This window comes from Mizuhopecten yessoensis, unplaced genomic scaffold (genome assembly GCF_002113885.1).
Source record: "Mizuhopecten yessoensis strain PY_sf001 unplaced genomic scaffold, ASM211388v2 scaffold10951, whole genome shotgun sequence".
Lineage (NCBI taxonomy): Eukaryota > Metazoa > Mollusca > Bivalvia > Pectinida > Pectinidae > Mizuhopecten > Mizuhopecten yessoensis.
This window is the reverse complement of record NW_018408803.1, coordinates 1-12,811: the sequence shown is the minus strand read 5'-3', so window position 1 is coordinate 12,811 and position 12,811 is coordinate 1. Positions and strand designations below refer to the sequence as shown.

General features: G+C 33.8%; 1 protein-coding gene across 1 annotated transcript; it reads left to right on the top strand.

Moving 5' to 3' along the window:
- Window positions 1–6,123: 6,123 nt before the first annotated feature.
- On the top strand, window positions 6,124–8,735 carry LOC110464010 (zinc finger protein 883-like). Its single transcript, XM_021519016.1, has one exon. The coding sequence runs from the start codon at window positions 6,238–6,240 to the stop codon at window positions 8,218–8,220; it is 1,983 nt and encodes a 660-aa protein (XP_021374691.1). The 5' UTR covers window positions 6,124–6,237; the 3' UTR covers window positions 8,221–8,735.
- The last annotated feature ends 4,076 nt before the right edge of the window (window positions 8,736–12,811 follow it).

Below are 12,811 nucleotides of genomic sequence, written 5' to 3'. Positions count from 1 at the left end.
GTCAGATTTGTGTCAAATCTCCAAGCGACTTCTTCTAAATAACCAAAAGGCCCAGGGTACTGATATTGGGCCTGTAGCATGCTGGGATGAAGGGCTACCAAGTTTGTTCAAATGAATGACCTTGACCCACTTTCAAGGTCACTGGTGTCAGATGTCTTTAAAATCTTCAAACAACTTCTTCTCAATAACCAAAATGCCCAGGGTACTGATATTAGGCCTGTAGCATGCTGGGATGAAGCGCTACCAAGTTTGTTCAAATAAATGACCTTGACCCACTCTCAAGGTCACTGGTGTCAGATGTCTTTAAAAGAATGCTAGTTAAGTTATTTTATTTTTATCTGGAAATTAATTGCAAGCTACATTTCGAAAACATTTAGACTTTATAGCAGGTTACATTCCGCAGAAAATCAGATTGATCTCTTCGAGTGTGATTCATGCAGTAAGCTGTCTGTAATCAACACATCTAAAAACACCTACGGCAACTATCTGTACAGCTGTGAAATCAAGTACAAGGAATTAAGTAAATCATTTGATGTCCAGACATACAAGAAAACCCTCATAATGTTATGAGTGTGGTAAAGGTTTAAGTGGTCGGTCACATAGCATACAGGCATATCCTTTATGAGGTATTTTACTAGAGAAACCTTAGACATGTGTTTTCTACTTTGTAATATCTTTTAAATTTAAAGACTGATTTAGGACACAAACATGAGTAAAAAATGTTTTGTAAAGTGATTGGCCAAAGTGGTTGTCCAATAGGCACTTTTAGACCATATCAATAATCACATCGACAGGTACAAAAGTTCAAATAACAAATATGGATTGAAATGCACAATAATGACTAAATATGTCCATAGTGTTCAGTATTCATAAGCATCACTTCAGAGATGGGGAACTTGTTCTCCGCTGCCGAAGGAAGAGACATTCATTTCAAAATGGGGAGCTTGTTCTCCGCTGCCGAAGGAAGAGACATTCATTTCAAAACTATCTTTTAATTACATGATAGGCACATTTCAAGCTTTGGAAATGACTAAAAAAATAACAACTAAATGGATGAGGCAAGAGAGGCAGCGATTGCGAGTCGGTTTAAGTTTCTGACCATGACGGTAAATAAAACAAACTTTATCATATATCTTAAGTATTATTATAAGTTGTCGGTTGTACAACTTTTGTGTTGTTTGTATTGAATTATTTAGAAAGTTAAGCGTTTATTATATTATTACAAAACCATAGATTGTCCGGATGGTAAGTTAACATAGGTATTTTATTGCTGAACATTGAGCACTGATCCATGTTTTACACTTAAATTTGTTCAAAGATACTGTCATGAATCCTGGATTTTGTATTTGGTACTGTGCTAATTATCGCAATATTCTTAAATGTTGTAGATTTCTTTTATCAGGAATAATGTAAAATTTCCGACTCGCAAAGATCCTTGAAGATATATACTACCAATATTTTCATATAAAACCAATGTCTGCTAATACAAAGTATTTATCTAATAAAAACACTTTTACAATTTAGTGTTTTTTCCTGTTTTTGAGTTTATACATGCACCTTTAGCTTGGCACCAATGTCTTGCTTTTACTGATACTATACTTGTTGATAAATCACAAAAGTGATCATGTTTAAGCAATGTTGAAATATATGGGTAGATAATGATGGGAGAATCGGAGAAACGAAGAAATCGATTCAGTTTTGCTGTAGATTATCTTAAATGATGGAACTATCTCCAGTTTAATGAAACAAAGACATGAACACTTTTATCATGGCTTATGGATTTCTGTTCCAATGCAGGCAAAGGGACCAGGATACTTCTGTCGACTACGTAGCTCCGCCGGATGGAGCAACCTTAGAGTGATCGGACGCCCATGTTTTGAATCCTGGTCACCGGCACTGCATTTATACTCTCAAACGTTAATATCTTTTTCTGGTCTATTACATCTTCCATTTTTCTTGAAAGTCGAGCAAGTTATGACTCTCCTTCCCAAGTTGATTTATCGAAGCTGTACTCGTAGCTGAACAAAAATCGATGCATATATCCTTTAGTTCCGATCTTCAGTGTTTATTAAAAATTAAACATGTTCCTAGCTGTTAAATAGTCAACACAAAGTTTACCCCACTCAAAACATTCCCCTCCCCGGATAGTGTTTCATCTGCCTGTTAACAAATAACGAGCGATTTCTTATGAATTTCTGAAAAAGCAGCTGGTCATCCTATGTAATTTGTATTTTCCAAAATACAATGAGTCATATTGATTAATGTGACTATTTGACTTGTAATTTACTTGGTAAACAAAAATAAAATACTATTAGTATTGGAGTACAAAGTTAAGCAAAATTCATCTCTGGAGATAAACATTTTCTCAACTTTACAGTAATTAATGTTTCAATGTTAAAAATGCGATCAAGTATTTATTGATGTTTTCGTAAGTTAAATACTGTACTACAAATCTAAAATAACAATTATAGATATAAGCAAAGACGAGACTGTTCATAAATCAGGCCAGCAGAAGTGCCAAAGGGTCAAACAGGCTCTCCAAACACTTTACCTTTATGATCGATACTTCATGACTACCAACATGTCATATAAGATATACAATTATATTACCTAGAGGGACACACAGGCCCAAACAGGCCTATGCTTCTTTAAACATCAATGGAAGTATCCGTTAAACTGCTTAAAATATTTGACAGTCATGACTTTGGTATGACTTTGCGCATTGTAACTTAAGCCCCTCCTGATAAGAAATTACATATACAATTTACATGATGATATACAATGTAATGCGATAAATATTCAATATCTCGTCTTTTTCATATGCTGCATATCATATCTAGTTCATTATTATGATCCTACATCAATTAAAAAGGGTGTGAATCAACCCCATACATACTTAAATTATCACACGATACGTATGGAGGCATATTTATCGCTGCATATGAGGGTGAATACTCAGGTAAAGATTACAATCAGGTTAACAAATTACTGCCATCGGCAATATTATGATACTAAATTTAAGTCAGTGACCTAATTAGGTAAAACAACAGTTCTAAGCAAATTTTGAACTCGATGACAATTTTTGATAATGTAGGTCAAACTTTCAGAAATAGGTCAAATTACCCAGTCAAACAACAGTTCTTAGTTAATTTCTGAACCCAATGACAATTTTAAATCATATAGTTCAATTTTTAAAAGTAGGTCACAGTGACCTAATTAGATGAAACAACAGTTCTGATTTCAGGTTTGAACCCGATGGCAATATTAACAATGTAGGTCATTTTTTCAAAAGTAAGTCCAATTTACCTTATTAGGTGAAAAATCAATTCTAAGTTCATTTCTGAACCCAATGACAATACTCAAGAAGAAGTAGAAAACGACTTGAGAGGTTTCGAACAATTTTCTCATCACTCGCACGTAGATAAAACCTGCGGTGGCCTCTCGATTGTATCCACGTGCTCGTGATGAGAAAATTAATCTCACGACAAACCCTAAAAATACAGTGTGATAATCTATAATTATGACGTTGTTGTTCGAGCTACAGGTAAATATACGGGTAAACCTATCTTTGAAACAACGTTACAGATATCTAACACTTGGTCTAACCTGTACCCTATTATCACAGGTGATTTAGATACAGTGAAAGTAAAACAATAGGATCAGGTAGGAACAAAGCAAAGACCAAGTACGCTTTGAACATTGTCCTGTTTCTAGCCGTCTCGATTGACTGCACCTCTGGTGACATTATGTTTTTAACTAAAGCGTACACACTGCACATGCTATTGTTACACCTGTCGGCTAGTCGATCGCCTCATTGTCTCAGATTGCTTACGGCAAATCTTATCTATAATGTGGTGGGCAGAGGTCCTTTCGGCTTATGACATGCGATGATACGGCCGCCTAATATGGCTATAATTATAAAAGGAATATATATGCAATTTCTTTGAAAATATATCAATGAATGATCAGTGTAAGTTTCAACAAATGGTATTACATCTGAAATATATTGAGGAAATGGCGTTCTGTTCATTATATCAAAATTAATCACCAGCTATATTTTCTGAGTACGGAGATACCCTGAACTCTTTTTGAAATCAATGTTATAAGAAAAGTAATCTGCTACAAATGTATGGTAGAAATATTAATGTATGATTTGCGATTATGTTGCGGGAATCTTACATGAATAGATCAGTTATTTCCATTCAATATTTCATACTTCTAGTTAACTTATGTGGTGACAATATTAACTAATGCTACGGATGTAGATTGGAACTGTACATTCTCTTACTTACAGGTATGTATCCGAAACAATCATAGAATCGATTTTATATCTTATTAATATTTCAGCATATATATTGTATAACAACATGTCACATCAGACTCATTGTATAGTGTAACACAACACAAGTGACAAGGGTTGATGGTTGTTTAAAAGTTTATTCTGGTAACCATTAGTATTTGGATCGGTCTCTATCGTTTGGTCTCGCTCTCAGTCGTCTCCGAGCTGTCTCTTGCTGTACTAGCTCTAGCCCATCTCTAGCCGTCCCTGGCCCTTCTGGCCTTTTCTCTAGCCGTCCCTAGCCCTTCTGGCCTCTTCTCTAACCGTCCCTAGCCTTTCTAACCCCTTCTTTAGCCATCCCTTGCTCTTCTCTCTAGGTTATATTTATACTCGATTATAATCTATTGGTACGTGCATAGATGGTCAGTTGAGACTTTAAGATCATATCTATGTAATCCTTGATTCACCAGCTATTCCCGATATACGTAATCAATTACACGTCGTAACACTGACTGTGTCACAATAGCCCTGAAGCGTTACACTTAATTCGGTCGACACATTTTGCCTGTCAGTACTTTTATGGCTTTACCTGTCATTAATATAATATATATGACAGATATATATATATAACCACAGTAATGCACGCTCAGTTTTGCTTCGAGTCCTGTAGTGTATGTTCAAACGCTACGTGCAGATTATCAGGAGCTCGTTCTGGTCTGTTATCATGTAATAGAGGTAGGCATTTTTTTGAATTTTTTATATTAATGTTATTACTAAATAAAAAATTATTTAAAGCTTTCATGAACAGAAGTGATAATTGTGTTTTTACTTGGAATGAATTGTAATAATTATTTTAATATCATATGTTTACTTAAATATGTATGTTGAGAAGTTGTCAATTATTATAAAAAAGATATTAATGTTATGGATATGTGCTACATAAAGATAATATGCGTATTCCTTTTCTAAACCATTCTATTGTAGTTTCATACTGTTTAATGTATAGATTGTATTATTACGGGGAAACTATTGAACTGCCTGTACGTTTGAACTGTTATAGCGTTACAAAGGATCAATGATCAGAATGGTCAACTCATTAGTATGACCATACCATGATGTCCGAGTTGTACATGTCTAAACATTTACCAATGAAATAGTGTTAAGCTGAAACAAGATGTACATTGCGGTTATTTTCAGTGATAGCTATTTAAGAAAGTTGCTTTTTGAAATTCTACATCCGATATAACATTTCAAAAAGCCATTCCCTTAATTGATCAACTGTAGTCATTTGATGTAAATTAAGAATAGAAGATAAACCGCGACATATTCACGTCTTTGTGACGTCATCGGTATTATCACAAATATTTCAATGTAAACATACATTCAGACCTATGTTGATATTAAAATGGCGTTTTATGGCTTTGACATCTAATAAACTGTAAAATTAACGTGAATAACGGTGGATGCTAAAGAAAGAGAAATTAGCACTCTTCATATAATTTCTCATCTAATTTTCCTTTTCCTCACCTTTCAGATGAGGCAGGTAGCAGGTCTTCGATCTCTGACATGATTGATGGTTAAGGGGGAAATATGTATAGGAGCTAAGAAAAAGACACAATTCAATAGCAGAGAAGATATACAAACCAAAATAGGAATGAAAAAAATAACCTCTAAAAAGTGATCCAGTGTGTAAGGATATTTTCTGATTAAACAAAGCAAAGTCCTGGCTTTGATGACAAAAACAAGACATAACTCTTTGTAAAGTGATGTGTGTTTTAAAGAATATAGTCAGTTGCTTAAGTTACGCATACATACCAGTTCATAAAGGAGAGAAAGTGTGATATCTGTAGCAAGGAATTTAATCCATCATCTTACCTACGAACACATATCAGGACACATACATGAGAGGAAACATATCAAATATATAAGATCACTTACAGAAATATGTTCATACGTATATGAAATATATGAAAGATATGCCTTACACGTGCAATATCTGTAATAAGGGCTTTAGTCACTTATCTAGCCGACGAGAACATAGCAGGATACATACAGGAGAAAAACCCTACAAGTGTGATGTCTGTGGTAAGACATTTAGACAATCAGATGCCCTAAGACAACATACCAGGACACATACAGGAGAGAAACCTTACCAGTGTGAAATCTGTAGTAAGAAATTTAGTCAATCATCTAACCTACAAAGACATATCAGGATACATACAGGAGATAAACCTTACCAGTGTGATGTCTGTAGCAAAACATTTAAGAGGTTAAACAACGTACAAAGACATCTGAAGATACATACAGGGGACAATCTTTACAAGTGTGATATTTGTGGTATAGGAATCGGTTCCCAATCTCTTTTACGAAACCATATCAGAACACATACGGGAGAGAAGCCCTTCAAATGTGATATATGTAGTAAGGAATTTAGTCAATCTCACTTACGAAGGCATATCAGGACACATACGGGAGAGAAGCCTTTTAAATGTGACATATGTAGTAAGGAGTCTGGTGACTCATCTAACCTGCGAAAACATATTTTGACACATACAGGAGAGAAACCAAACAAGTGTGATATTTGTAGTAAAAGATTTATCACGTTAACGCACTTAAAAAGACATATAAAGACACATGCCGAAGAAAATCCCTACAAGTGTGATGTCTGTGGTAAGTCATTTAGAGAATCTCATGCCCTAAGACAACATACCAGGACACATACAGGAGAGAAACCTTACCAGTGTGAAATCTGTAGTAAGAAATTTAATCGATCATCTAACCTACAAAGACATATCAGGATACATACAGGAGAGAAACCTTACCAGTGTGATGTCTGTAGTAAGAAATTTAGCCGGGGGGCTAACCTGCGAAAACATATTTTGACACATACAGCAGCGAAACCCTACAAGTGTGATATTTGTAGTAAAAGATTTATCACGTTAAAGCACTTAAAAACACACATCAAGACACATGCCGAAGAAAAACCTTACAAGTGTGATATCTGTAGTAAGAAATTTAGTCGATCATCTAACCTACAAACACATACCAGGACACATACAGGAGAGAAACCTTACCAGTGTGATATATGTAGTAAGGCATTTAGCCGGGGGGCTAACCTGCGAAACCATATTTTGACACATACAGGAGAGAAACCATACAAGTGTGATGTTTGTAGTAAAAGATTTATCAAGTTAACGCACTTAAAAAGACATATAAAGACACATGCCGAAGAAAAACCTTACAAGTGTGATATCTGTAGTAACACATTTAATACGGCAGCTAGCCTGCAAAGACATCTTAAGACGCATACTGGGGAAAAGTCTTACACGTGTAATACCTGTTGTAAGAAATTTAGTAAATTCTCTAGCCTTAGAACACATATCAGAAAACATACAAGAAACAAACTTTACAGGAGTGATGTAGACAATAGTATGGTTAGTGTTAATAGTAGCCTACAGGGACACTTCAACACACACGCAAGGCAGGATGTTGAAAGCAGCGATACATCTGAGACAACGTTCGAATGTTGGCAGCAACAAAGCCAGTTCAAATCGAAAACTGGAGAACAGTATTTAAACCAAAGCGTACGTGACAACTTGGACGAGAGGCTAATTGACACAGGTGCCACTACCGGTGTTAGTGAGATTACTAGTGTTAGTGGGACATCTGAAGACAGCAAAGCTAGTGTTCCTTTGACTACTGGTGTTCGTTGGACTTCTGAAGACACTAAAACCACGGATGTTAATGGAACTATTGGTGCTAGTGAGACTACTGGTGTTATCATGACTACTGAAGACGGTAAAACTACAGGTTTAAGTAAGACAGCTTTGGAGGCTGATATAATATACCGTGGAATGAGGTTGTCAAAGACAGATGATTGTGCACAAGTATTTACGTACAGCGTGCAAAATATACTACAAGATTATTATAAGACATATTAAATTTAGAATGCATGCCCTTGATACAAGGATTACACCAATGAGAGCTTGGTAAAACACTACAATGATAACGTACATGTAATATAAATAGAATGCATTATATTAGTGATTATCTTTTTAACAAAAAGTCAGGGATGATAGAAAACAATTTCTTTCAAGGGGAATATGGTATTTGTGCAAAACTGTTATAGAATGGTGAATTAAACATGTCTGTATATGTTGTTTGTTTGTGGTAGTAAGGGATCCTCCTTGGAACGATCTTTTTCGTTTGATAATGAGAGATGTTTTTGTCAAAATATGTCAGCTTTCATCATTTTATACATATCGTGATTTTATTCACTCTCCGGACTCAATAGAAAGTACGTTATCTCAATGTAAATACATGTACTTGAAAAGATCTAAGCTGTACCCTTAAATGGAAGTAGTATGCGAAAATACACATTAAATAAAGCGTTTAATTATGAGTCCAGGTATATACTACTCTGTCTTATTTAGGATCATTTGTGGTTTTAACAATAGTGCCTCTACATAAAGTATATGATATATCATTGAGTTTTGATACTGCGTGTTTACATATTAAAACGTTTCAATACATGTTTTTTATATCAATAAGTACATAATAATGTACGTTCAGGTTGCAAAATGGGAAAGCTGATGAATGAATAACTATCGTGATTAAGAAATAATACTATGTACTAAATATATTGATTTTCACTTTCATGGTGGGTTCAAATGTGGTTACAAGAATACAAATCCGGATTCCAACAAAATATTTACTTATACACAGTTATTAAAGTTGACTGTTCTTACAGGTAAATTTTACCTGTCGGAACCCAAGTACTAGAAAAACGTATTTTTAAAATCATTTCTAAAACAGTACCAATAGCATCACCACTTATCAATACTTAAGGCAAGATATTTTGATATCCTACAAAAAAAAAAAGAATGCTGTTGGTCCCCTATGGGTTGATCCCGCGGATAGGTTGCTATAGTTTTGGTCCGTCTGTAAGTCTGTACGTCCGTTATATCTGGTAAATGTTTATTCGTTATTAGACTAAACAACATTTGTAATTGGTAGGTTTATCTAAGGTTTGTACAAAGAACATACAAATAATGTATATCGGGAAACTTTCGACTAGTCAAATATTTGCCCTTCGTCGGTTATAATTCATATTCATTAAGTGTGTGTTTGTTAATTTTTCTCTTACTTTTAGGTATGTATTTGAAACAATTACAGAATTTTTTTTGGAGTGTATAATAATTTTAACATATGTATTGTATTTCAACATTTGTCACATTAGACTATGTTTTAGCCCTGAATCGTTGCACTTAATTCCGTGGACACATTTTGCCCAAACGTATTTTTGACAACGAGATACCGGTTTTATCTGTAATTACGATACTATCAATGGCAGATACATATATATATATCCAATGGAAAACACATTGAGTTTTGCTTCGAGTCCTGTAGTTTATGGTCAAACGCTTCGCCCAGATTTTCAGAAGCTCATTCTGGACCGTTAATTATCGTTGAACAGAATTAGACATTTGTCTGTATTTTATATATCAATGGTAGTACTTAATAGTGAATTATTTAAAATCTTTAAATATATGAACTGTACTAATTATTGTGTTATAATTTTGAATTAATCATATTATTGATATCAGTATCATATGCTTACTCGAAGAATTTGTAAATTATTATGATACACAATGTGATTGTTATGGATATGTGCAGCATGGGTATAATATGCATATTCCTATTTCTTAATCAACTGAAACAAACATATATTTCATATGTTTCAAAAAACAAACCAAAAGGTGTTTTAATCAAACGTTGACGGTTTTAATTTGAATCAGTTGAAATTAATACAAATATATAATTATTCAAGGGAAATAACCTTGGCATAAATCTTCAGTATTTTGTTTAATTTAATTAATAATAGATACAATTCATATTAAGTAATTAAATAATAAAGTAATTCTTACTAATAGGTAGAGTACCAGTGTTTAATTTAATCAATTGCTGATTAGGTATCAGCACAAAATAATTAAAATATTGTTTTACTTTAAATATATCACATTCGACATATCATGAGATTCACACGTTTAAGTATTTCTTTTATGTGCCGAATTAAATTGTGTTCTTAAATAAGGCATATTTACATTTGAGTTATCAGCCAGAATTATAACAACAGAATAACGATAAGATGATAACGATATCGAAAGTTTCACATCGCATATATAAACAAACCCGCCTGAATTTTGTCGGTATAAGACACATACTGACTGAGTTGTAAGTCATTGTGTTTCACGACTTTGTCCTGATTATACTTAACCCATGGGGAGAAAAACACATGAACTGACGACACAGTATGTCTGTTACCTATCTAGGTATCACCACTGACTATACTGTATAACAGGATATGTTCGCCGCAATATATCTTTCGCTTTTATCACCCTCCTTATTTAGGGATACTTTCTAGTTACATCGCATGTGTATAAGCTACATACAGTATTACGAGGGAGAAATCAACACTTACTAAGCAAATACAGATTTCATCAATGAAGCGCGAACACATTAGTGAAAGAAAACAGGTTTTATGTTCTAGGGTGTTATACTCGAGCTTACGTACAGATAATCACAACATCCGACAAGTTTGAACTACGAGTATAATCGCTATGATAATATGTAGCTGGTCGGCCAGTTACAATGTCACTTGTCTTTAGGCTTATAATAATGGAATATGTATACTTAACCGTATAAATCCAACACTTCTATAGCAGAGGAATAAAATTATTCGCATATGATCAAACATCTTTCATAATAATACAGCATTCAATATGATAATATAATTTGTATAGTACAGTTAAACCCCGCTTACTCGATTTCGTGGAGTCCAGATCAATAGTCCGGGGAATATATAGTATTTGACAAATCCGAATTTCGTCCAAGATCGTCAATTTGTTTTATCAGGTGGGGCAACAGACAGCACGCGCACTGCGAATATCGTGGAAAGTATATGATAGATGTCAAAGTTCAATAAAACATTCCAAATTAATAAGATATAAAAAAAACTGAAATTTTAAAACATATAGCCATCGGTATTAAGAAAGTAAAAATAAATAAATATATATATGTGTAACGTTTTGACATAGTTCGCCATGCTATATTCCGCTACGTTAATTTTACAAAATATTTAAACAAGATAAACTCTTAAATTATTTTAAAACGACGGAAATATTAATCCTTGTCAATATACAATTGATGAATAACGAAATTAACAATCGCAACGTATTCAAGTTTGAATATCTTTAAAGATAATCGGGAGCGCGCTACGTGATTTCCGCTTTATATTGCACATACCCAGTAAATAGAACATTCCGCTAAATCATCGATGTCAAAACATCGTATTGTAATAATAAATATGCAGATCAAATGACAACGCAGCAACAACAGGTTGACGTAACAGGTAATTAATGATACTGCCGTTATTCCTTTCTTTAATTGTCTGACTACCGGCCGTCACCTGTATAAGCACAATGAGCGTGGACCAGTCTTTGCCTCGAGGCATGCCGATGACACGCAGTTTTGCATGCAGATGTGTCTACCTGTTTGACGAATGAAAAGGTTAAATACAAAGGTTTTGAATGGTCAGAGATAAATCAGAGTTCGAGGAATACGGGGTATTCGAGCAATGGCAGTTTGAGTAATCCGAGGTTAGTTTTAAGAATATATAAGAACACTGTCGAAGCCAAGTGAACGATTCTTACCTAAAGATACCAAATATTATGGGCTACATCTACTTAAAGACATCCAATAAACATAATATTATCTCGTTTGGTTGTCGGCTTGGTTAAGGCATCTAAGTCATAAAAATAATGGCGTGATCTTAATGATTTAACAATCTAGAGACATTTCTCCTTAAAATTATTCAAAAGTATGTCAGTATGTTAATATGCCATAATCTGACGCCACTTTGAATGCATGTTTCATATATAACTATCAATTAATTATCAGTCGTTTGGATTGTTTACATAAAACATTCTATAAACATCGGTTAACAATGATGTCTAGATTATAATGTCTTAACAGGTAAACTGGAATGTTTTATATAGACATTATCTGTATCAGTCTATATATAAAAAAATATCTGTACTTACTAATTATGTACCATTTCCATCCACTAATAAACATATAAATTGCAATAAAAAAATAAGCTTAATTATAATCTATTAATTCATTAAACCAGAATGCAATTTATTCAACTTTATTTTTTTCTTTAATGTGCATAATATTAAAATTGGTGAAAATATCTGACGTGGAACAGGCCAAGGTTTTTCGACCTTACATCTTATGCAAGGTTAAGAAGAGGATACTACAAATAATAGACATCACAACAACACCCATAGGTACTATTTACCTTAAACAACCGTTGTCGATTTTAAGCTGCATGCACTGGTAAGGAAGATTTGAAAGCCAATATAAAATTCTTCAAAGGCGATAACCCTGACATTAATGTTCAGTATTATGTTAAAGGTTGTCAATAGTAAAAAATGAATAAAAAGATAATAATTAATTAATTCATTAAGT

What these genes read in the sequence shown, in the direction of transcription:
- LOC110464010 (XM_021519016.1), top strand. Translation starts at nt 6,238, where the DNA reads ATGAAATATATGAAAGATATGCCTTACACGTGCAATATCTGTAATAAG.